The sequence below is a fragment of the Micrasema longulum genome, unplaced genomic scaffold, assembly GCF_059751315.1.
Source record: "Micrasema longulum isolate JH-2025_06_02 unplaced genomic scaffold, ASM5975131v1 h1tg001042l, whole genome shotgun sequence".
NCBI lineage: Eukaryota > Metazoa > Arthropoda > Insecta > Trichoptera > Brachycentridae > Micrasema > Micrasema longulum.
In genome coordinates, this window is record NW_028278230.1 from 414,269 (window position 1) to 439,325 (window position 25,057).

General features: G+C 32.8%; 1 protein-coding gene across 1 annotated transcript in view; it reads right to left on the reverse strand.

The window, feature by feature from the left end:
* Window positions 1-9,904: 9,904 nt before the first annotated feature.
* Window positions 9,905-25,057, reverse strand: part of LOC148277374 (NACHT and WD repeat domain-containing protein 2) — a 42,576-nt gene continuing 27,423 nt past the window's right edge. Inside the window, exons 20-27 of the mRNA XM_088232954.1 lie at window positions 23,230-23,461; window positions 21,886-22,104; window positions 20,199-20,403; window positions 18,982-19,132; window positions 13,757-13,928; window positions 13,302-13,433; window positions 12,794-13,018; window positions 9,905-10,118 (exon numbers count right to left, since the gene is read on the reverse strand). Coding sequence (XP_088089080.1) covers window positions 9,905-10,118; window positions 12,794-13,018; window positions 13,302-13,433; window positions 13,757-13,928; window positions 18,982-19,132; window positions 20,199-20,403; window positions 21,886-22,104; window positions 23,230-23,461 — 1,550 coding nt within the window. The remainder of the gene's footprint in view (window positions 10,119-12,793; window positions 13,019-13,301; window positions 13,434-13,756; window positions 13,929-18,981; window positions 19,133-20,198; window positions 20,404-21,885; window positions 22,105-23,229; window positions 23,462-25,057) is intronic.

The window sequence follows — 25,057 nt, forward strand, 5'->3', positions numbered from 1 at the left end:
TAGGAGTCGTAGGAAAGAGCTTACGAGGTATTTTCTTTGGATGGGTGGTTCATAATATAAACATAATTATTAAAATTAAATACAAACGAATTTATAAATTAATTAATTTATTAAATACTTCACACTAATACGTTATATTTATTTAATCTAATATAAAATACAAATACATAGTTTACAAAAAAAATGCATGTACAATAGGTACATTCAATATAATTTTATTTTTATTTATAGATGTAGCCACTTCACTGGTCCACAGGCACGTTCCGGAGTGTCAGTGTATTATTTATTTTATTTATACATAATTGTTCATACTTTCACATCAATTGTTGTGTAAAAATTCAAAAAAAATATAAAAAAGATTCTAAAACATACCTACATTAATAAAACGAGAAACGCGTCGACTTATGACTGCGATAACTTTAGTATGGTCATTATTGTTCATTGTGATCGCTCAAATGCTTAAGCGTGTCGGTTGTTATTTGTTATTGAGCTACTGGAATAATATAGATAAACGCTGTTATAAACTAAACACAATGCTCATAATATAACATAATATATTACAATTGTCGGCTTCGTGGTGTAATAGTCGGCGCGTACGCCTGCCATGCAAGAGGTGTCGGGTTCGATTCCCGACTTGGTTGAAATGAAATATTTATTTAAAAGGGTGTTATCACACTAGAATATTTCTTAGTCCCTAGACTGGTACCTGAAGCGTAGGACTGATCATCTTACCTTCATGTAACAAAAATGATCAAGATACGCTGCGATTGGTGTAACAATGCAGTGCCCTATGCACCATTAGGTGCGGAAAGGGAATGATGATGATGATGATTTAAATTATACCTGTCTGTTTATTATAGCAGCAAAAATTCATAAACATTTCTTGTATACCCACGAACAGGCTATGCTTTTATGCGATTTTACTGTTAATATGTATTTTATTAATGTGTATTTCATTGCTGTGTAAATATCCTTTATTTTTTTAATACTCTGTTTTACCTCTTATGTATATTGTAAAAAAACAAAAAAATAAAATATTTTTTTTAAAAATGAAATATTATGCCTTATGGTTAATTTTAGTTTTTTTGTATTTATATTTATATATTTCTTTTTTTTTTTTTTAATATATTTGGACCCCTGTATTTAGTAGCCTTACGTGTCATGTACAAGGCTAAGGTACTCGGAAAAAAAAAGTTTTTGTTTGTCTTGGAAATGGGATGTTCGATCACTGATTTTGGTTTATTACCTTTATGAGTCCAATCACCATTGTTGCAAAGTCCAAGAACAATGGCGCGTGATAACTACTTTTTACTACAGTGTGGATATCTGTTAAGGATATTCCATCTTTCCTGCATTCTGCTTCAAGATTATGGCGTTGCAAACTGAAAAATGGGCACTGAAATAACAGATGTTCCATACTCTGTGAAGAAATATCATCGCATGGACAATAGTCATCATTCCTTAATTTAAACCTATTTGGATAACTTCTCATAGCTCCGTGTCCGGTAAAAATTTGGGTCGTTTCGAAAGTACTTTGGTGATGATGACGGAAGTTTGCTGCATCAGCCAGCGTTGGGAAAAACATTTTAGTGATTTTACCTGCAGAAGAAGCGCGGTAATGATCCTCCCAACATATTGCATATTTATTATATTTCACACACAGAACTGTATTTTTTATCAGCCTGGAAACCGAAAAGCTTCACCTTTGAAAAAATTGCATTAAGAAGGTGTAACTGTAGGTTTTCAGTATAATTTTGCAACATTATCTCTACTTAGAAAAAAATGCTTCAGTTCGTTTCATTATTTTCAATGTAGTTTTTTTTAAAGGCATTTTTACGTGAGTTTTAGCTGTTTGTCTTGCCATATTGTTATATATACTTTGTTATTTTATATACTTTGTTATATATACCATATTGTTATGTACACTTTGTTATTTTATCTAAGAGACGCTGATTGATTACGTTTACCCTTTTACCGGGTGTTAGGCTTAAATAACACAATACTTTTCTCTTCGCGGTATACAACACAAGCCATTAAGAAGCGTCTATTTCTGAATGGGCATTTGTTGGCGATGCATTTACGATGCGTTCTGCATTCTGAGAACTTAACGTGTTATTTTTAGGTTAAGTTTATTGGTGAGTACCCCATTTCAAAAGATTAAATAGTTAAATGCGAAGAAAAAAACCGTGGTTTTATTTATTTATTTATGAACAGAACAAGCTTAAAATGTTGGGAATAAACTGTACAAACAATGGCGTCGATAAAATAATATTTCACGTCAACCATGTCGAGAATCGGACCCGAGACTTCGGGACTTCGAGATTGTGGGAATTCAAAGAAAACAATTTTCGCCAGAACATGATTCTTATTAACAGATGCAAGAATCTATGCAAAGAATCAATACAAAGAACCATGAATAAAGCACTTAAAGTAACATTTAATTTTAATAAATAAACTAGAACCATAGATTTATATAGAATAACAAAAATGCGCAATCTAGAGGAATCGATCTACACAGATAAAATAAAAATGATATTTAAGATGAAAAAGAATAAAATAAAGACAAATATTAAATTAAATTTAAACTTCAACATACATAAAATAAATACAAGAGCAACAAATAATTTAACTTGCGAACAACAGAAAGGAGCAACAGAAAAGAAACAGTTTTTTTTTAGAGCAATAAATTTTTACAATTCCCTTTCTAATGACCTAAACAATATACAAAACAAATACGTACTTAAAAAAAACACCTAAATAAAACAGTTCTTACAGCCCGTGTGACGAGTGATATGTGATGTTATTTTATCGAATTTTTATTTAAACTATTGTGTTATTATATATAATATCCCATCATACCAGCACTTTTACTGATTGGGAATATTTCGTACAAATAAAATATGTAATGTAATGTGTTATGTAAAGTTTAAAAACCTTGTATTTTGTCCTAAATAAATAAATATATGACGTTTGACAATTAACAAGACGGTATGCTTAACTTTCGTCTGTATTTAGAAAGCCAGCTTTGTAATACCTCGGTATGTAGCCAGGTTTTGTTAAAGCTGGCTCTTTTGACATCTTGATACGCACACTCGGATAGATAGTTAAAAAAGTGGAGAAAATATTATAACAAATTTGATTTTTTATGGTTTGCAATGTTTTTACGGCTAGATGCTACTACATATTAATAGGAAAGCGTCTAGCCACATTATCTCTGCATCTGTAGCCATTTGAATTAAAAACTGACTATTTACTTATTTATTAATATTACAACACAGATGGAGAAAGAACATTTTAAAGAAGGGAATATAGGGCATCTGCAGAACTTATGACCTGTCATTATTATGATTATTATGAACAACTTATACAGCGCCATTTTCGTAATGCCCAAACCTCAAAAGCGCTATACAAAGTGATTTCATAGATAAATTAATTCAATTGAAACTTTTAAATTTGTAATTTAAGTTGAACGATTTATTTCGTTTTCATATGCTACGGATTTATCGAAATGATTTAGAGAACAAGTGGGTTTTAAGTTTTTTCCGAAACATCACTACACTCTTACAGCCTCGCATATCTGCTAGGAGAGCATTCCATGCCATAAGGCCAGCAACCGCAAATGCGCGTTTGCCGAATTTAGTGCGCTGTTTGCGTAGAGGTATAATAACTTTTCTTTTCGCCGTAGACGTAGCTGATTCAAGCTAGACGCCTGTCAACTAGTTCATCCGGCATGCAAAGTTTCCTTAGATATTCCGGAAACCAGTTGTGAAGTGACTTTCAGTTACATAAGCCAACATAAATTTTTTCCACCCTCTGTGGAAAACGTAGCCAGTGTAATTCCCAAAATAGTGGAGTGATATGACCAAACTTAGAGACTACAAAAATAAGTCTCGCTGCGGTATTTAATACAGACTGTAGGCGAGTCATTTTGTTCATTGATAGACTTGCGTAGATACCATTACAATATTCTACTTGGCTGGTTTAAATAGCCACTTAACACACTGTGTAACATTCACCATTCTGACTATATTTGAACATTTTCATTCTTTCAATTCTTCCATCTGTTGATGTTTGTGAAGTTAAAGAGCTGAAACCTTTATTGATGGGGGTGAGATTCATCTGATTTAATTCATTTACCCACAAACTAGGCACCCACATACTACAAACAAACAAACAAACAAACAAACAAACAGACCATCACGCCGATTCTCCGCACGGGTAGGCAGAGAAGATAGAACGCCATATCACTCTATCTTTGCACTCACCCTTCTTTCAATATCTTTCTTAATCTTTCCATCCCTTGTAAACATTCTTCCCACATACACGAATTCTTCTACCTGATTCAAAATATCGCAGTTCACACTGATCTCACATTTAGTTATATTTTCATCCCTTTCAAAAACCGTCACTTTCGATTCATCAACATTCATTAGCGAATCGTATCTCTTGCATACATCGTAGACTTTTGTTACTAAGAATTGCGGGTCTTCTTTGCTGCTAGCAAGAAGCGCGGCAAACTTATTTCTTTTTCGTATTTTAAATAAGTTTTAAATAAAAAAAACCTGACCACCTCAGAACGATTAAAAAAAAAAGAATTGTAATTTGTAAACAAAAATGCTCGGTGGATCAAAATCGTTGACGATTTTAATAAGAGTTTATTAGTACCGTGGGGTACTAGACCCGTCGGTACATACCGGTGTACCTACCTCAAGACTTGAAGATACAGCGTCGGTAGTGTAACTTCGTAATTGAAAATGACGTCATATTGAAAGTATGTCACTTCAGTGGTTACCGTGGCGTACGCGTCTCAAACTAATAAATAACATCAACCTTGATAATAGAGACTGTAGTGCTATAAAAAGTGTGCAAAAGGCACACGATATAATAACCCAGAAAAACTCATTGTGCATTCACCATTTTATTTATGATTGAACATGAATATTTCTTACGATTTTATAATATTTTAATTTCTTATGATAAATGGGCGAGCGTTTAAAAATTTCGGTGCCTGGATTAAAAAATATTATTATTTATACCCACTACAGTTTATCAAAATTGCAATATATTTCAACAGAGATGAAGAGGTTTTTAAAAGGGAAATTATGGGAGCTATGGCATTTACGGTTATTTGCTGCTTAAATATATCTATTAAAACAATTAGTAACCAGAAAATGTTCAAAAACGCTATAAAATAATGGATAGTGGCGATAGGTCGAAGTAAAATGGATTGCCTCATTCACCCAAACCAATATTGAAGCAACTGCTCCACAAATGGTAAAGCTTATGTTATGTTTTTGTTGTTTCATTGTGCGTTTTGTAATATAAATAATATAGATGTACATAATTTAATTAAAAATAAATACGTAGTGTTTGAAACTGTCTGAAGATTTTGTTAATTATCTCTGTTTATTAAGTTAGTCTTCTTTGTTTTTTCTCAAATGTAAAAATATTTTTTAAATATTTATATCGTTAAGTGTCCTCGGCACGGGTAACTTTTATTATTAAATATAGTTTATAATGAAAAAAAAAATGAATAAATAAAAATAAAAAGTGATAAATTTAAACGCTGGCTGTGTTACAATTACCACTCTGGCTCTGTTTAAGCAATTATGTTATTTCTTAATTTTTTAAATTGGTTTTTTGATAAGGTTTTTTTTTTAATATTGAATTTGATCCACCCTAAGCAGTATCCATTTCAAGCGGGAAAACAAATTTACTTAATGATAAAACTCTATACCTATAGACCTTCCATTGTTCACATTCTTATCGTCCATCCCGCGACTCCTTCCGAACGGTCGTCGCTTGGAATGCGCATTATACGTTTTCGGTCCAGACGTCATGTCAGATTCAAATTTAATTTTGTGTTCTAAAATGGAATGTTAACCTTTTAATGGCAGGGCAATTGAGGTACATACTTATTGTGAGTTAGTATTCATTTTTTAAATTTAACAATTGAATTACGAGGCATGTTCAGAAAGTAAGTGCTCTAGATTTTATTTTAGAAAAAGTGTATTTGAAAAAATTACAGGGTTTTGTTTTATACACTTGTTGACTGCTTTTCCACATAATCGCCATCCCCGTTCAATGCATGTGGTGAGCCGTGGCACAAGCTTCTTTATGCACTCCTCGAAAAACTCTCCCGCCAGCTTCTTCTCCCACTTCTTCAAAACCTCTTTCTACACTTAAAAAAAAAAAAAATTGTGGAAATTGCTTTATTATTTACCTTGCTTATAATATACAAGGTTTATATTTCAAAAAGTGGATTTTGCTATTTTTCTGCAATTAAATATTTATTTTATTTTATTTTATTTTATTTTATTTAGAAAACATACAGTCATACAAAATCAGTATTAAAAACAACAATTTTTTAACATAAAAAGACCAATTAAGTTTTCATAAATTAAAAAGATATAAACATTAAATGTGACAAAAAATAAAAAATAAATAAGAATTTTAAGTGAAAAAAGGATAATTGTTGACATTTGCGTTTTCCATGGAGGTAATAAATAAAAATACCGAATGTACACTCCGAGCCATCCACGCACACACATGAACGCACATATAAAACATACACAAACATATACATTACATGCGGCACATATACATAGCATAAACCACTCAAGATGTACATTTAGCAACTATCCCAAATAATCGACCCCATGAAGAAATTTTCTGTACAAATGCAACGTGCAGTTAAAAATGTCTACATCAATACTGAGTCAATATCTTTAAATTTATGTAAACTATTGGGATCAGGAGGGATATATTAATGTGGGGTAATCAGGAACTTCTCAGCATTTGCTCACGTGGAGAGGAAACCACTTAAAACTCTTCAGGAGAAGCCGGCCTGTTGGCAGTAGTCAACAAGCCGTCCGTTCCACTAGAGGAGTGTTCGGGATTTTTTTATTTATTTTTATTTATTTATTTTGTTTTTTTTTATAATTTACATAAGAGGTACAACAGAGTATTAAAAAAATAAAGGATAATTACATAGCAATGAAATACAAATTAATAGTAAAAATACTAAACAAAATAATCCTACAAAAGCATGGCTTGTTCGTGGCGATACAAGAAAATGTTATTGAATTTTTGCTCCTATAATAAATAGACAGTTATAATATTTCTGTGTAACATAAGAAAGAGAAAATAAAATATTCTGGAACAGATTACATGGTTTTTTTTATAGTAATTAAAAAACTAAAATTTCAAAATTCTTGCCAAAAAATATAAAACCGGCAGCGCGTGTTATTACTATGAAGTTTTACCATTTTTTCATCATCCATTTATTTCCATGATCAAACCATCTAAGTAGCACTTTCTTAACAATGTTTGAGGATGTCCAAATTTGGAAATACTCAACCATTGATAAAAGAAGAAAAATCAAAATTGGAAAATTGTTTTCAGGCGTTGCCTAGTAGGTGATTTGATTCAGCTGGATGAATCTCACCCGCATGATAAAGGTTTCAGCTCTTTTACTTCACAAAAGTCAACAGATGGAAGATTTGGTTAAATATGGGTGTTCAAACATGGGCAGAATGGTGAATGTTACACAGTGTGTAAAGTGGCCACTTAAACCAGCCAACGACCAGCTCCTATATATCATAATTGTAATATATCATAATTGGAGACGAGGAACTATAATCCCAACCGTCCATGCGCTCTGTAACTGCAAGACGTGCTGGGATATTTATTTACTGTACAGCACCCTTGAGGTGATTTTTGATTTTGGTTGATTTTCACAAAAATGGCGCTATATAAATTATCCAAACACTAAACGACAGGTCATAAACCGTGTAAATGCCTAGACTTCCATATTCCCTTCTCAAAAATGTTTTCCCTATCTGTTGAAATAAATTTGATCACTTTCTTAATCTTATCAACTATCACGTGACAATTTAAAACAGCCAATGATGGTTCAAAGGCCCTGTAAAGGCCTAGCATTTCATATTCCTTCCCCTTAAATGTTATCAATCTTGGTTTAAAAAAAGGTGCATAGGGCACTGTATTATAAATCAAACGCAGCGTATTTTGATCGTATGTTTATTTATTTATTTATTATCATTATATTACATACACAAAATTATAATTTATGTAAAGTTGCTTTGACTGTCTAACTAGGGCTATTTACCCCGTTCTAAAACAGTCAAAAAAATATAATAAACAGTAATCCATTTATAGAAACAGTTATAAAGATACAGGACAAAGTGAAAAACAAAGTAAAAAATGGAGTAAAAACATGGTAAAAAATGTAGTAAAAACATAGTAAAATTGTAGTAAAAACATAGTAAAATTGTAGTAAAAACATAGTAAAATTGTAGTAAAAACATAGTAAATGTTACACAATGTTACACAAAGCTACTTGTTACTGCGTAAATTAGAAAAAAAAAATATGACCATATTTTTTTGGGTCACATCGTGACCATTGTGAATACATTTTATCGACTTTTTATTGAAAGTTTTTCACGATAAACTCTAGTGTTAAGAGTGAGTAAACTTACATGCTACCAATTATGTTTTTTTTTGAATTTCTGTTTTTATATTTTTAAATGTATTTAATATAATACTACGTTAATAATTTTCTTAAATTGTAATATAACTAATATATTTTTTTACATTTTTATTCCACGTCCTCTGAGTATCAAGCCTTAAGGCTGCTTCCCTATCGTCAGAACGCGTACATAAAAGGAATACTTATTCATTTGAGATTCTTGCAAATTAAACAAGTATTCAAAAGGTAATATTATCATATAATACATAGACATATTTTAACGTTCACAATTAAAACATTTACGTTCGTAAATGAAAATTCTTGATGGAAGTTCATTGTAAATTATTATAAAAATAAAACATGAGTGATACTTTAATCCACAAATTTGGAATATCCAGTGACCGGTTTCATCGCTTTCGCGACATCTTCGAGACTGGTATCTTTATTAAAAAGTTAGATGTATTTATACAGAACAGAGGTAAGGATAGATAATTCAAAGTTATATGTAAGTAAATTAAATAAAGTTATTTTTATCTTAAGGATCATTATCAACAAATTTTCTTTGGGTTAACTTAAGCACATACGTGATAACTTAAGCATGTTCATTGTGATCGCTCAAATGCTTAGCATGTTTTTAAGCACGCCGATAGTTATTTGTGATTGAGCTACAGACTGTGGTAATCAAGGTTCAAATCTCGGACAACCTGATCCATAAAGCCAGCCACATTACGGCTGGACCTCAAACTGACGAAATGTTATCATTTTTAGGCTATTTTCTAAAAATCGTAAATAACTGTGATCGAAAATGAAAATCAAGTTGTTGTAGAGCTGGGTTCAAATCGCTTACCATTTTATATTACCACGGGATGCATATTAGTAAATACCCGACGTTATCCATTCGAGGTGCATCTTTATCACTCGAAAATACCCCGTTCAAAATGTTTTGTGATCAATCCCCACATTGATAAAATAAAATTAAGTAGCTACTCTATCTAATTTGATAACGCCACAAAACTGCCCTTGAGTAATACCTACTAACGTCACTCACGTCTGCTATTAACGAAACCACTTCAGGTCAATTCCGAAGCATCTCGAACGGATAATGCGTCGGGTATTTACGAATCTGCTCACGGTTCAATTTATTTACTCAAATGTTTCGATTTTGATGCCATTTTCAGAAAGCCAAATTCAATTGGAATCAAGTTGTAGTAAAGGAGAAACATTAAACTCTGATATATAAGTTACCTGCACTAAAATAAGATCAAAACCAACAGTGCGATTCTGAACGCTCTCTGGGGGGTAAAGAAAGCGTTGCTAGTACCTAATTAGTACGTAAATTATGCACTAGTTACGCTTTCCCTGTCACCGACAGAGCGGTCAAAATCGCACTGCAAGTTCAATTGGTGAATATAATAATTAAGACACCGATTTATTTTTCAAAGGCTTCTCTATTTTCTTCTCATGACGATCCACAAGATCTTCTGGCATCGGAAGAGATGGATCAGCTAGTATTAGAACTGCTAAAGCGCCGTCTAGAGTCCCCAGAGTTACTTGTCCGCTTTCAGTACTACCCAGAGCTGTTAGTTCTGCAGGGACACGATACTCTGCTATCTGCACAGCGTCTCCCATTCTGAAAGCGGAAAGCAGTGTTATGAGTAATTATTGTATTTGATCGCTAAGCGATACTATTATCATTTTTCGGTATAAGCAGGCAGACTTTGCTGGTGCGCTTATATCTCGAGAACTGCCTTTTGTCTGCGTTCTCCTTTCTTCAAAAAATCATCCAATTAGTTTTTCAACTAGTTGACAGAATTTTTTATTTTTTATTTTATTGAAATAAACGGCACTTAGTGCCTTTTACATATTAGTTACAAATACTATTAAATATACATACATGTAAGCATAATTATAAGTAATACAGAGCATTTAAAACAATATTATTAATTTAGAAAGTCTAAGAAATATAAACTATAATATAAAAGAATAAAATATTACCAGTTGTAGAATTATGGATAAAAAAAGATAATTTGGTATTAGAAATACTTTGAACCAGTTAAAAAAATAACTAAGAAGTAATTTTGAATAACATTTAAAAAAAATATATACATGTATTATTATTGAAAACTAATATTTAGGTAAAAAGTATATGTTTATGTATAAAAATATATAATGATGTAAAAAAAATGATAAAGAGAAATATTTTTTACTTATAAATTAATTAAGAAAAGAAACGAAAAAAGGAAAAAAAAACACTAATAAAGAAGTTTAAAACAAATTTTTAACAAAAGTAACAAATAGTTACCTAGAACTATTACCAATAAAATTAAGAAGAAGAGCCGTTCTATATGTAATAAATTTCATGTGAAATGAGTCACCAATGTCCTGGTACTTATTGCCTAGAGAGTGAAGTCTATTGATGACTGCATTTTTATCATATGATGTCGAAGTATTGTTGCCACAGTATTGGTAGGTTTGCCGAGTTGTCCTTTTTGATACATTAAAACTAATTAGTGATAAAAGTGCAGGGGTGTCAAACATGGAATGGATTATTTTATATAAATTTAATAAATCAGTTATAACTCTCCTGTCACTTCGTCTTAATAATTTCAAAATAAACAGTAACAAATCATAATTTAAAAATTCAATACCAACACCTAATTTAAAATTTATAAATCGTAAAAACTTATTTGGGACCTTTTCAATACAATATTGGTGCCTAGAATAATGAGGAGCCCAGATTGTAGAGTTGTACTCCAAAATGCTTCTTACAAGTGACGTGTACATTATTTTAAGTACACCAATATCTTTGAAATATTTAGTGGTTCTGATAATGAAACCCAACATTCTTAGAGATCTATTACTAATGCTATTAATGTGACCAATAAATGATAATTTGGTATCGAAAATAACACCTAAATCACGTATTTCGGAAACGGATGTAATCGACAATTGGATGTCTAGGCTTGGCAAATTACTATAGTCTGAAATTCAGAAAGGAAGTTTTTCTTGGTGAAATTCGGGACGATAGAGCTTCCAGTTATGCCCACCTAAATTGGTGTTCAGATTTAATTAATACATCTCATGTAGGGAGCAGTCACAGTTAGTTAGTATTTCATAAGCTTCTATCAAGTCCCCTCACTTCCGTCGTTCCACCAATGACGAACGAAAGTCCTTGTGCTTTTAATCTGCCGTGGTAGGGCATCCTTTTGAGTAATTTGGTATATTTATCAAACTCCTTGGTTATATACATTATCAAGTGATATTACAAAGATTGGTATAAAATGTACAACTGTTTCAAATGTAGGAAGCAAAGCACGATTTTAATACTACTGATGATTTTTTTAAGCTCAATCGTCTAATTGTTCATTTGGACTATTGCAATGGCCCAGACATTCATAGCTAAATTTAGAAACAAAGCAATTGAGACCTTCGAACACTACTATCATATGAAAAAAAAAGATGAACAAGTTTGAGGTGAGCTACTGGAGTTAGATTTGAAATTAAAAAAAGCTTATTGGACTCGAATTGACTAAGAGAAGTTTTATGCAAAAGACAAGCTTTTGAACCATAAATAGTATACACAATCAATCATGATGTATACTTTATTTATTGAGTACATAGAGAAATACATTACAAAAATACATTCAATACGTACATATTATAAAAAAGAAAAAAAAATACACGAAAGAGACTCATGTCAAAGTAGTCGAAGAATCCTACTCCGGAAAGCCCCTTCAGATACATGAAACAGATCAATATCCAGAGCGATGTTGTTCAGCATAGCAGTAGCCCTTCCAACAGGCATAACCATAGGCAGGTTGGTCCTGAATATCGGAATATGAAACAATCTATGCTGACGCTGTCTTAGGTAATTATCAGGAACATACAAACCAATGCTCATCATAATTTCAGAATTATCGATCATACCGCGCAACAATCGATAAAAATGTGTAGTCAATTACACATTCCTTCTAGTCTCTAAACTGTTGTAGCCAAGCATACCCTGGAGAAACTCGGTCGGGTAGAGCCATTATGCACATTAGAGGAGGGTAGAGACGAGCGGAGACTGATAATGCATGAAGCAAACCAATCGCACAGATTATGACCCGCAAAAGTACATTATAGAAGACGAAGACCCGATTGCAATAGTCAGACATTGTAGATTAAACCATGTAAAAATATTGTCAAACGAACTAAACACGTCTTCACATACATTAACAACAGTTTGATTAAATATGAAATCAGTATAAGCTCGATCAACAACTCATCATCGTATCAGCTCGTCATTGCGTAGTTTTTTTTTACCTGAATACCCTTAGCGTCTTTCTTCCGCTGTGGTAGTACAGCACGTATTCGTTGGTTGCGGAGAAAGTGGACAAGACGCTGAATACTCCTTCAGCAACTCTTGGAATAAAGGTCTGCACAGTTTGTCCTCTCTTCAGCTCAAGAAGTTCTAACCCACCTCGAGGAGGAGCAAAGAGTCCAGACTTCCCGTCTTTGGTCACTTGTCCACCCCATCTAGGTATAAACCTACAAACAAATTTATGAAATACATTTTTTTTATAAAAATAAATGTATGCTATTTGACCACTTCTTACCGCATACATTTTTTGTAAATTTTGCTAAAATTCATATGTTCAATTTTTATTTCTCTTCATTGGTGATAATTTTAATCTTTTTTGTGGTTAAATGATTGTTTTATCATCATGAAACATATTATTAAAATACGCTGCAGTGAGTTTTTTGACTGATGCAGAACGACAAATGGAATATTGATATTGTTTGTAAGGAAATAATAAGGTACTATTATTACCTGACATGTCTTTTTGTTTTGATATCCAAAATACTGCCTTTGTCGGCCCCAATTACAGCGATCCAGTGAGGTTTGTGTGGCATGGCAACAAGAGAAGCCATATCCTTAATGCCACAATTTCTCATTGGTATCCTAGAATGTTTATTTTAGTGTCAAACAGGAAATTTAAAAAAAAACTTAAAAGGTAGTACTGCAAGGGTCGTTCGTGGGCCCACTACTAAAACAAGTTATATTAACAAATCGTCTTTAACAAACACATATTTGAAGTATTTTCATCTCGTTTTGTTAAATTCAAATAATTACTAGTTCTCAATACATATATTTCAATAACTTTTCTGTAAATCAGAAGGATTTTAGAGAAAAATGAAAACCATGTTTTTCAATCTATCAATGTTTTAATTTTTAGACGTGGTTAAAATAAATCTTGTCCTAAATAAATTTCTTATTGGACGTACCTATGAACAAATGTTCCTGTTTTTGCATGATAAATGTTAAGACACTCTCGTCCTGTTTTATCTACACTTGGTGCAACAAAATGTAACTCATCAGATGTGACCACCGCGCTCCTAAAAATGACTCCAGCTGAACATTTTATTGGGTATTCTACGGAAAATATGGTTTCTCCTTCTGTAAAAAAAACAAATATCTAGAAAGATGATTAATGATGAATGATTTAAAATGCTATTATAAAGCTATATTTTATATTTTGTATCACATGGCGCTAGAACAGGAGTCAAGTTGGAAATAATGTTATTCTGTTGTCATATCTATTCTTTGTGCCTGTTAATGATTTTCAAAGGGAATAGCCCTTAAAACATGATTCGGAATTGAACCCGCAATGGCAATTCAACAGGCGAATTACGCCATGGCGCCCATTATAATTGTTTTGCCTTACTTAATTGCAAAAATTGAATTCAGAATGTTAGGTTAATTGTTTAACGCATAGAGAGTAACATAGATTTACAATTGTAGAATCAAGTTTGCATACTTCGTATTATGTCTAAAATTGGAAAATGCCCCCCCTCTATACGACATCCCACCTGCGCGCATGCGCGAAGTGGCCGCGTAATGTTGCCAAATCGCAAACAATACTTGATCATAACACAAATATAAGATCATTTTGTGTTATGTTATGTTTTACCACAAAAAATATTTTACTGACTGGACTATATAAAAATAACCGGTACTTTTATTAGGCAAACACAAATAAAAATATTAAATAATCATTAAGTAACTAAGCAAAATTAATACAGTTTAAAATTATACTTAGACTTATTAATAGAAAGCAGCGTAAAAAATTCGACGACCCTGGCAATACTTACAAAATGTCCACCTTGTTTTATTTAACATTGTGACAGACGGTAAAATAATTAAATTCTTAAATTATATTAGTATGTAAATCCACCCTATTCCCTTTTTATCCCAGCAACACGGCGTTACTGAATTTAAATCGGCAGTTGCGCACTTAGCGGCGTCTACAGAATGACTTAAATGACCAAAACGTAAAACTACTCATTTATGAGTAGTTGTGTCGGCTTCATTTTGATGTGCGTATGCGCTTTTTGGACTATTACAATTTTATGGGGCATATTTTGTCTAGTAAATTATTGGTATAAGCCTTAACCAATAAATTACTAGACATATATATAAGTATAAGATATAAGTCTAAACCAATAACTGATTAGCCATACATCTTTCTCTAAAGGGGGCGTTTGTGTATTAAACAGTTTACGAAAATTGAAAAACACAAAAGTGAAATGACAACAATGCAATTGGGAGTACCTCAGGGATCAATATTAGGACCATTGTTTTATATAATATACATTAATACACAGTGACATAATGGGGAAAAAAACAATCTATGCGGATGACTTAGGAATTTTATGTGAAAACAAAAATGACATTGAAACGACTAAAACCATCAACAATGACGTGCAAAAACTATTAGAATAGACAAACCAAAACTTCTTAACATTAAATGCCAAGAAATGCAATATAATACATTTCGAAACACAAAAGAAGAACCATAACATGAACATAAAAATAAACAACGAAACTCTTAAAGAACTAGAACATGTGACTTACCTAGGACTCACAATGGACAGACAATTAAAATGGATAAAACACATAGACGGACTCACTAAAGTAATGGCATCACTACATAGCCTCTTCTACAAATTAAAGATTTTATACCGAGAAAGGAAAAAATTATGATGTACGAAGCCTATGTCAAAAGTAAATTGAGTTACATGATGGCCTTCTGGGGAACTGATAACAAGACAGACATAACAAGAATACAAAGACAACAAAATAAAATTCTTAAACTAACATCCAACCTACCCTACCTGACCTCTACGACTGAACTGTACAAAAGAAACACACCAGTTTGACATAAACTACTTGACTAAAATTGAGACCTTAAAAATTGTGCTCAAAATAACACTCGGAAACATACAAGACGACGACATAATTTTAGCCAAAAATGCTGACATACACAAATATAACACCAGACAACAACAACACTATCATATTTTGAACAAATTTTTGTAATGATTTCATCAAAACGAGAAAAAATAATAATAGGCTGTGTGTATATTCCCCCTTCGTCTGATACGCAAACCTACAAAGATCATTATTTGGAAGTGGAATGTCTACGAAGGCGGTATCCTGAGGCCGCTATAGTTTTGACGGGTGACTACAACTTACCCAATATACAGTGGGATCCAGATGGTATCAATACTAAATCTAGTGATGGCATAGACCATGGGTCAAGTGAGATAATTGAAATGTCAATGTTTTTAAATCTCCGTCAAGCAAATTATGTTTATAATTGTCTTACTCGTCTCTTGGATCTTGTTTTTTCTAATTCAGATAACATTTCAGTGCAACTTGCAAATGAAAATATTTTACCAATTGATAGATACCATCCACCTTTATGCATTAATTTTGGAACCCTTATTTTAGCAAAGTACAAAACCTCTGATGTTAGATTAAATTTTTTTAAAGCAGATTTTCCTGCCATTAACTCATTTATCCTTAGCAGTGATTGGAACTTTTTAAATCAAAATTTAAATGTAGACGATATAATTGCACAATTTTATCATATCCTTGATACTGCCATTGAGTCATCTGTGCCTAAAACTACATTCATAGCAAGTCATTTTCCTAAATGGTTTAGTAAAAAACTTATTGAAGTTATACAACATAAAAAGATTGCTCATAGTAATTTTAAAAGGTCTCGAGACATTAAAGATTATGAAGAATTTTCGAAATTGAGAATTTTGTCTAAGCAGCTTTCTAAAACCTGTTATCAAGACTGTGTAAGTAAATTTGAAGTCGAGGCTGCATCTAAGCCGCAACATATTTTTAAATTTTCCAAGATTCTTAACAGTAGGGAATCTGGAATTCCGTCCACAGTGTATTACAAACGCAAAATGGCAGACACACCACAGGAAGTTGCCAATTTATTTGCTGATTACTTTAGCAGTGTTTATAGTTCTACTTCTAATTCTAGGTTACACAGTATTGATAATACAGATTTAATTGATTTTAACGACTGTGTATTTACTGATTCTGATGTAAAAAAGGGGATTTGTGCCTTAGATCCAAAAAAAAGCGCTGGGCCAGACAATATCCCTACACTTCTTCTTATACAATGTTGTCCCTCTTTAACTGGTCCACTTACAAAATTTTTAACTTGTCCTTGAAAACTGGAAACTTTCCCAAGAAATGGAAGATCTCATACTTAACCCCCATTTATAAAAAAGGAGATAAAACTGACGTCTCCAATTACCGACCCATTTGTATTCAGTCAGCCATTCCAAAGTTACTGGAATCTGTTTTGCTAACTAAGTTCACCAATGAAATTAGTAAAGTTATCACTCCGTTACAACATGGTTTCATAACTGGTAGATCAACTCTTACAAACCTTATGTTGCATCAGAATCGGTTGATCACATCAATGGAGAGACGTCATCAGACTGATACAATTTATACTGACTTTAGTAAAGCGTTCGACAAGGTTTCTCATACAATTTTAATACACAAACTTAGTTCACTGGGAATTACTGGTAATATCTTGGAATGGTTTAAAAGCTACCTGTCATCAAGGAAAATCTTAGTAAAAGTATTCGGTTATAACTCGTATCAGTTTGAGGCATCTAGTGGGGTACCCCAAGGCTCCCACCTGGGACCAGTACTGTTTTCTTTGTTTGTTAATGACATTGTGTCGATATTTGAGAAAGTAGACATTCTTCTCTTTGCCGACGATCTTAAAATTTCAAAAACTGTTACCTCTGATACCGATTGTGGAGTTCTTCAGTCTAATTTGGTAAGGCTGTACAACTGGTGCCAGAAAAATGAACTTTATTTAAATGTCGACAAGTGTTGTGTAATATCATTTACAAGAAGTAAAAAACCCATAATATTCGATTACAACATTAATAATATCAATCTGGGAAGAGTTACACAAATAAAGGATTTGGGGATAGTTTTTGACGAAAAATTGACATTTATTCCTCACATTGATACCATCACTAATAAGGCAATGAAATGTCTCGGATATTTGCAGCGAACTGTAAAGGATTTTAATTCCATCACTACCCTCAAAGTGCTATTTACTGCCTTGGTTAGAAGTAATTTAGAATTCAATTCAACAATTTGGTCACCTTATTACAATGTTCATATTTTAAAGTTAGAAAGAGTACAACGTAAATTCCTTAGATTCATCAATTACAAACTTAATATACCCGCTGAAAATATTGATTATGATAATTTATTATGTACACTAAATATGTCAACTCTATGTAAAAGAAGAATTATAAATGACTTATTAAATTTATATAAAATAGCGAATGGCGTATTGGACGTCCCGGAATTAACTAGTGTTATCAGCTTGAAAGTACCTCTTCGAAATACTCGGCAGCTAACGTTATTTTTTGAATCTCCTGGCAGTCACAATTATTATTACAATTCACCAATACCTAGACTACACCGGCTAGGTAACGAGTATGGTGAAGTTGATATATTTTGTCTGTCTTTATATAAATATAGGTTAAGTATTCAAAAGGTTATAAATTAATTTATGTAAAATTTCTTAATATTTTTCTTTATTTACTATTTCTTTTTCTCATGTATCTCTTTAATAATGTATAAACTTATATGTATGTATATGTATGCGTGTATGTTTTCATATGTAAATTTTAAAAATATTTTTCTATGTACCATATACCTATGTTGGTACATTTCCTGATTTTTACCTATTATTGTATCTTTTAGCTTTTCTTATGTTATCTTTTATTTTTACCAAACTTACATACTTATGTTTCACTGCTGCACTTAAATGTAATTTCTAAAATATGTAAAAGCCCATTGGGCGTGTAAATCAATAAATAAATAAATAAATATTGAAAAAGCAAAGACAAACACAGGACCGTCAAAAATACTACATAATGGACTTAAACACTACAACGAGCTACCTTGCTACTTGAAAACTTTTACTGAAGACAAATTTAAAATCAATCTGAAAAAGCACATGATGACTGAACTAACTAGACTAGACGAGACATAAAATGACTTGACAATATTAAATTTCTTATGTAACCCTAACGGGTTTTTTAAAATTGTAAATAAATAAAATAAAAAAAAATATGTCAACAGGTTTCATGGTGTATGTATTTACCTGGAACTGTTCTTAGAATAGCAACACCCGTTAACTTTCCCCCTTCACTCACGTCTATGGCGTTGTTGGGTTTAGATATGGTTAAGCATTGAGTTCCCTGTTCCATTAATATCACTTGCTTTATTCCTACTTGCTCCTCTCTGAAGATAACCTTGCAAAACACCCAGATAGATTAATACATATATATAAGATACTTTGCTGCATGTCTATAATTATTGTCGTATGTCTGCCATTTATAGTTTATATACATTCAGTGTTCTGATTATCATAAAAAACATTTAAAAATGTATAAAGTTATTTGTGCGGATGTTGAAAGAATGGCAGCTGACTGGTGTAGAGCAGCCAAATAACCCGCGATGGTGGCATGCTTCTCGGTTCAATATCTGCACAGTACCTATGCACATCAACTTGTAGACGGTGGATAAGATTTTTATACATTAACAATTATTCAAATAAAAATTTTGAAAATTTACCGGATGACATAAAACCAGCATTTTACACAACCAATAATATGGGAAGTATACTAAAAAACCCTAAACAAAGAACTGAAATTAGATCGATCAGGCATTTACAAGTTGATGTGCCATGACTGCAAGTCATTTTAAATAGGAAAAACATCACGTACTTTTAAAACTAGAGTTAAAGAACATACGAGATTTAAGAACAATAATTTTTCTGAGTTTGCTGACCATATCCTAACAAATAGTCACTCGTTCAATTTTGAAGATAGAACCAAAATTTTACATACAAACAAAAAAGGATATGCGCTTGATTATTTTGAAATATTGGAGATTAGAAAGGCTGTAAATAAAAATTTATATATTATTAATAATCAAATAAATCTTTGTAATAGTCCTATTTTCAATATGTTCCCTCTCCCTAAATCCACACAAAAACCCCCTGTCTTCTCTACTTTCGTAGCCACGAAGGTTCTATTCTTACAGAAAAAAATATATATGCTATGTTAGTTTGTAATTAACCCTGAAGAAGGCATAGTATTGCCGAAACTAGTTGGATGTCAAATTATAAAAATATAAGTGGTATATAAAACAAACATACAAAGTTTGTTGTTATGTTTGTTGTGTTAGTTATGTTTGCTGCGTTACTATGTTTTAAGTTACTATTTTTGTATATTTTTTGAGATTGTGATGATGATTCATTTGTATATTGTTGCCATTTTCGAATTCCACAGTAAAAAATGTTGCTAAGATCTTTACTTTTTGTTCCATGGTGTCCCAAATCACAATGTTTCCAGATTCTGCCGATACTATGTATGTTCCGTCTGGAGTTATCTCCGCGTGTGTTACGATAGCTCCTAAAGGGCTGTCAGACAGTTGTGCCAATAGCTTCCCTTTCTTCAAATCCCATATCCCAAAACACCCCCTGGTTACAGTAACAGCCAAAGGCTGAGTCTTGCAGAGACTGAAACAACAAAACCAACAATTGGAATGATATATGATATATTTTTTAAAAGGATATAAAAATGGATAGTTGAGGTGGATAGAAGTAAAATGGATTGTGTTAATCGGCCAAATCAATTTTTAAACATATGTAGGAGTTAATGCTGGTTGCACTGGAGCTCCTACCCAGTCGGAGGTTAACAGAAGAGAATGAAGATATGCTTTGATGTGTGTTTATTACATGCCATATAAACAGAGTAACAGAAAAGGTAACTGCTGAAACGTTTTACTGTGACGCACTAAACTACATGCTGTAACTCACTGTGTGAATTACAGGGCATATTGTGTTAATTTTACTTATTTTTGGTACGTGTATTTTGTATATACACAAATCTGGATTTCTCCCAAGGGGGAGTAGGTATATATTTTTTTTATTAATATCCCTACAGATAAAATAAAAAAATATATATACCTACTTCCCCTTGGGAGAAATCCAGATTTGTGTATATACAAAATACACGTACCAAAAATAATGTGTAATAAGATCTGGTCAAAATATAAGTATAAATAAATTGCAGAGTCATCTGCAGGCGATTACTAGTACTTAATTTAACTCGGAAGAGTCTTAAATACATAAAAATAAAGTAATATGCTAATTAAAAATACTTAACTTCAATATCAATACATAGATGGCGCTCCAACACGCTTGTGAATGGTTTCTCATTTAATAACATATATACAAAAATCAAAAAAATGTTACCTGTGTCGATATTCGCTAATAAGCGGAATGGTGAATGTTGTAGTACGTAAAGTGGCCACTTAACCCAGCCAATGACAGGTCATAAGCCCTGTAAACGCTTGAATATCCACAATCCTGAATTTGAAAAAATACTACCTCATCTCTGTAGGGATATTAATAAAATAAAAAAAAATTTTACTTCCTGGTGACATTTTGAGTTGGTGTACTAGTCTCGTATTTCTCAGCGATTTTACATCCGCTCGTGTCAGCAGTTCAATAATAGTCAATTGAATGTTTTGATAATTAATTGTCAACATACAGGAAACATGTGATTTTGTTTCTGATAAGATAGTAGATCCGCGACTCGTGTTTGAATCATCTCCCGCTCCACTCTCCGCCGATACCGACTACGCTACAAGACCTTCGCCTGCCCTTGGATTCGACTTCTGGACTTCTCACCTTACGGATCCCGACCGCGGCACTCTCTTGGAATTAAAAGTCCTTTTCAGGACTACTAGTCAAATCGGCCTTTCGCTGCAGTGAACCAGTGCTAGTGCTTCGCCTTCGGTTCCCGCCGCCAGTGAAATTAAGTGTGTTCTTCGTTCTTCGGTTTCGGCTGCCTTACAAACAGCGGAAGGGACGACCTCGTGAAGAGTGGTGGACCCGCTAACTTGTCGGTAGCGCGTCAGCTACTGGTATTGTTTTTATGTTTATTAAATCATATTTACTATCGCCATTAATAAAAAATAATAACGTTAGGTTTACCTGATGGAATCAATTGGCAGTTCTTGCCTGTCAATGACGTGAACTTGCTCAAAAATATTGTCGATATTCCACACCTTGACTGATCTGTCTATAGATGATGTAATCACAGAGTTCCATCGTCCAACTGTTAGGGGTTCTAATTGAACAATCCTTCCGAAATGGGCATCCAGAACTTTAATCAGTTGCTTTGTGAGGAGGCTCCAAACATAAAGGTTTTTCCTAAATTAAAAAAAAGCGTATATTGTTACATTATTGATTGAAATAAACAAACGAAGGATTCAAAGTTTAAGTGAAACGGAATATCTGTTGACGTCTTCTCCTGAAATATTTTTTTGTGGTTTCTTCTTAATTAAAAAAATGTGGAAAAGTTCCTTAACATGCCCATGACAACATGATCCACAACCATCCCACCAGAGATCTTCACACCATAGTTAGAGCAGTTAAAAGGAACATACATTTTGCTGTAAATACATGGAAGCCCAAAAATAAGCAACTCCCATTAAAAATGTACTGATTGCAGTTTACGTATTGCTTTTAATACAACCGCTACTACTGTTAACTTCTGAATTTCCTTTTTTTCTATACTAGCAACTCATAAAAACTGTAAATATCCCGTTCTTACCCAAATCCTTCCTATTTCAATTTTTTTCTTCTACCGTCCTGTGAGCAAGTCACATGTGAAAAGTTGTCTCTCTGATAAATCTTTGTCATATCCTGCGTCAGCATATTTTGTACAAAGTGAAGTTAGTGTTAAGTTTTTAAAAAGACTAAATTATACAGCTCATCATCATCTACACGATATCGGTATCCGTGCTACAGCAATAGTGAAGTGCTCCATATAAGAAACAATCGGAAGAACTTTAAAAGTGAGTAATAATTTCTATACAATCCACTAAATTCTAAATCCCGCTGATCTTAATGCCTAAAGGCATTGAGCTGCCCAAACAACTACCATCACGCCATTTGCCCGTAGGCAGAGAGGACGGTCCGCCACACACGTCTATGTCTGCTTCAGACACGACCAGACTTAAGATTATATATACCACATCATTCTTGATCATCCTTGTCCTACGTTACACTGATTTTCGCCATTTATACATATTTATATCATCAATCAATCAATTATTTTCACATGGGTGATGCATAAGGCACTGCATTATCAAATAAAATAGAGCGTATCTCGATCATCTGTTAGCGGAACGTAAAGTGAACAACAATACCCTATTATCAAGATGCAGAACTGTAAAAGTTATGACCTGATCAATCATTATTTTTGTTTTACATAGTGCTTACTGACTCTTTTGAACATTAAGAATATGATATAAATATGGAAAATAATCGTACCTAACACCAGCTACCGCATATTTCTTGTCGGAACTAACCATAGCTGAGTTGCTCTGCATCATCTTGGTAGAGATGTTCCTAATTGTGTGGGGAAGTTGCAACACGAGTGCTTCTTTAATATTATCAGTTCCAATTATGGACGGATGAGGGTCCATATCCAAATCTTCCGGTTCCAACGATCTCTGTATCATGTCGTTAAAGTCCCAAACAGTAAAACTGTATGTGGAAGTTCCTGGAATTATTTGAAAAAATTAAAATTGTAAAAATCAGTGGACATATCAAAAAACCTTTTCAGGAATAAGGGAGGTATCAAGGGTCCTACTGGGGTGGTATTCTGAATCTTCTCTACCCCCTTAAGTGTGATTAATTTAAGAATGTATAAAAATATTTTTCTGCTGAATTCTTCCAATAATAATTAATATTTACCTTTGCTTTCCCCTCGTGGAAATAGCAAACATTATAATCCATCGCTCTACAGCCAAATAATCTTTGATATGTTGGTTACTTTGCACTTGCGCATTTTGCTTTTTGGTCGCTTTTTTCCAGCCATAACCGCATTAATCCGGTTTTCATGCTTTAAATTTAACATGCAACCCCGCCCAACTCCCCGCTGTACCTTCACCCTAACGGGTGGCGTGACAATAAATCAGTACTGTTCAACGTGTCACAGCGAGAATAGCGCGATGGCGTGCAGCATTCTCCCGTAACAGTATTTTATAAAAAAATATAATTTCGCAGAAAACTAGAAATATTATGAAACAGTTTTATAATCACTATCACATTTTTAGTCGTATTTATAAAATTATAGCTGGGATGTTTCTGGTACACAGCTCAGGAACTCGGGGATTTTTTACACTTTCAGACTCGGATAGGTTTAGAAGATTTGTAATAGTATAAGCTTGAGTTGAAAATACTCCTCCAGGATTCTAGTTCTATCAACCAGAACTATATTCTTCATCCGCCTTGACACGGACACATAAACAATAGATTTGATAGATTGTTACGTTGGATATTAAAATCATCCCAGTCATTTAAACGATACTGTGAATGGAAATATACTTTCGTCATACGATATCTTTATATCAATAGTGAAGTGTATGAACATCATTGTCTAGTAGTGACAACTGTTCTTTTGCTTTGGCACTTGAGATTAATGTTGTTAGTTTACATTGACTAAAATGTGGAGTTTTACGACTAAACGATAATCAAAATATGGAGCCTGAGTGACGTACTACTTCTAAAATGAAACCAAAGAATCGTCATAAGAACCCTGCGTATGTCTGAAACTCATATAATTTATATTATTTGTGTTGCAGTTTAGTTTTCTCAAAATAATTCTACCTCTTTCGGTACTTAAATCAAATCACATGACGAAACTCACTGGCGACCCAAAGACTGTATTTAGAAGAGTAAATAAAATCCTAGAGGCGAGTTATCAAAACATCCTGCATAATAAATAATTGTAAACGATAGGCTAAGACTGATGCAGAAATGTTTTTGAGAAATGAAAAGTCTCGAGTCAAGAATTGTTGATCAAGAACGTTAAGCTGGCTCACCATTTTGAAATTTGCGACAAAAATCACGAAGAAACCAAAAAATTACGTATTCGTAATAAATACCCTCTTTGCGGAAATTTTAGGTTAGCCATGAAAAATATCCATAAATTAGGGGAAATCTAACAAAGTATTGCCTACTTGACCCCAAAATCAAAGACTCTTTTAAAGAATCTTCATTATCTTCATCTTTATGGGTAAATTAAATGACTTTTGTTTGCTTACCATTCTGTGACTTGGATCTAGAACAACCAATGTCAGATTTCATATTGTTC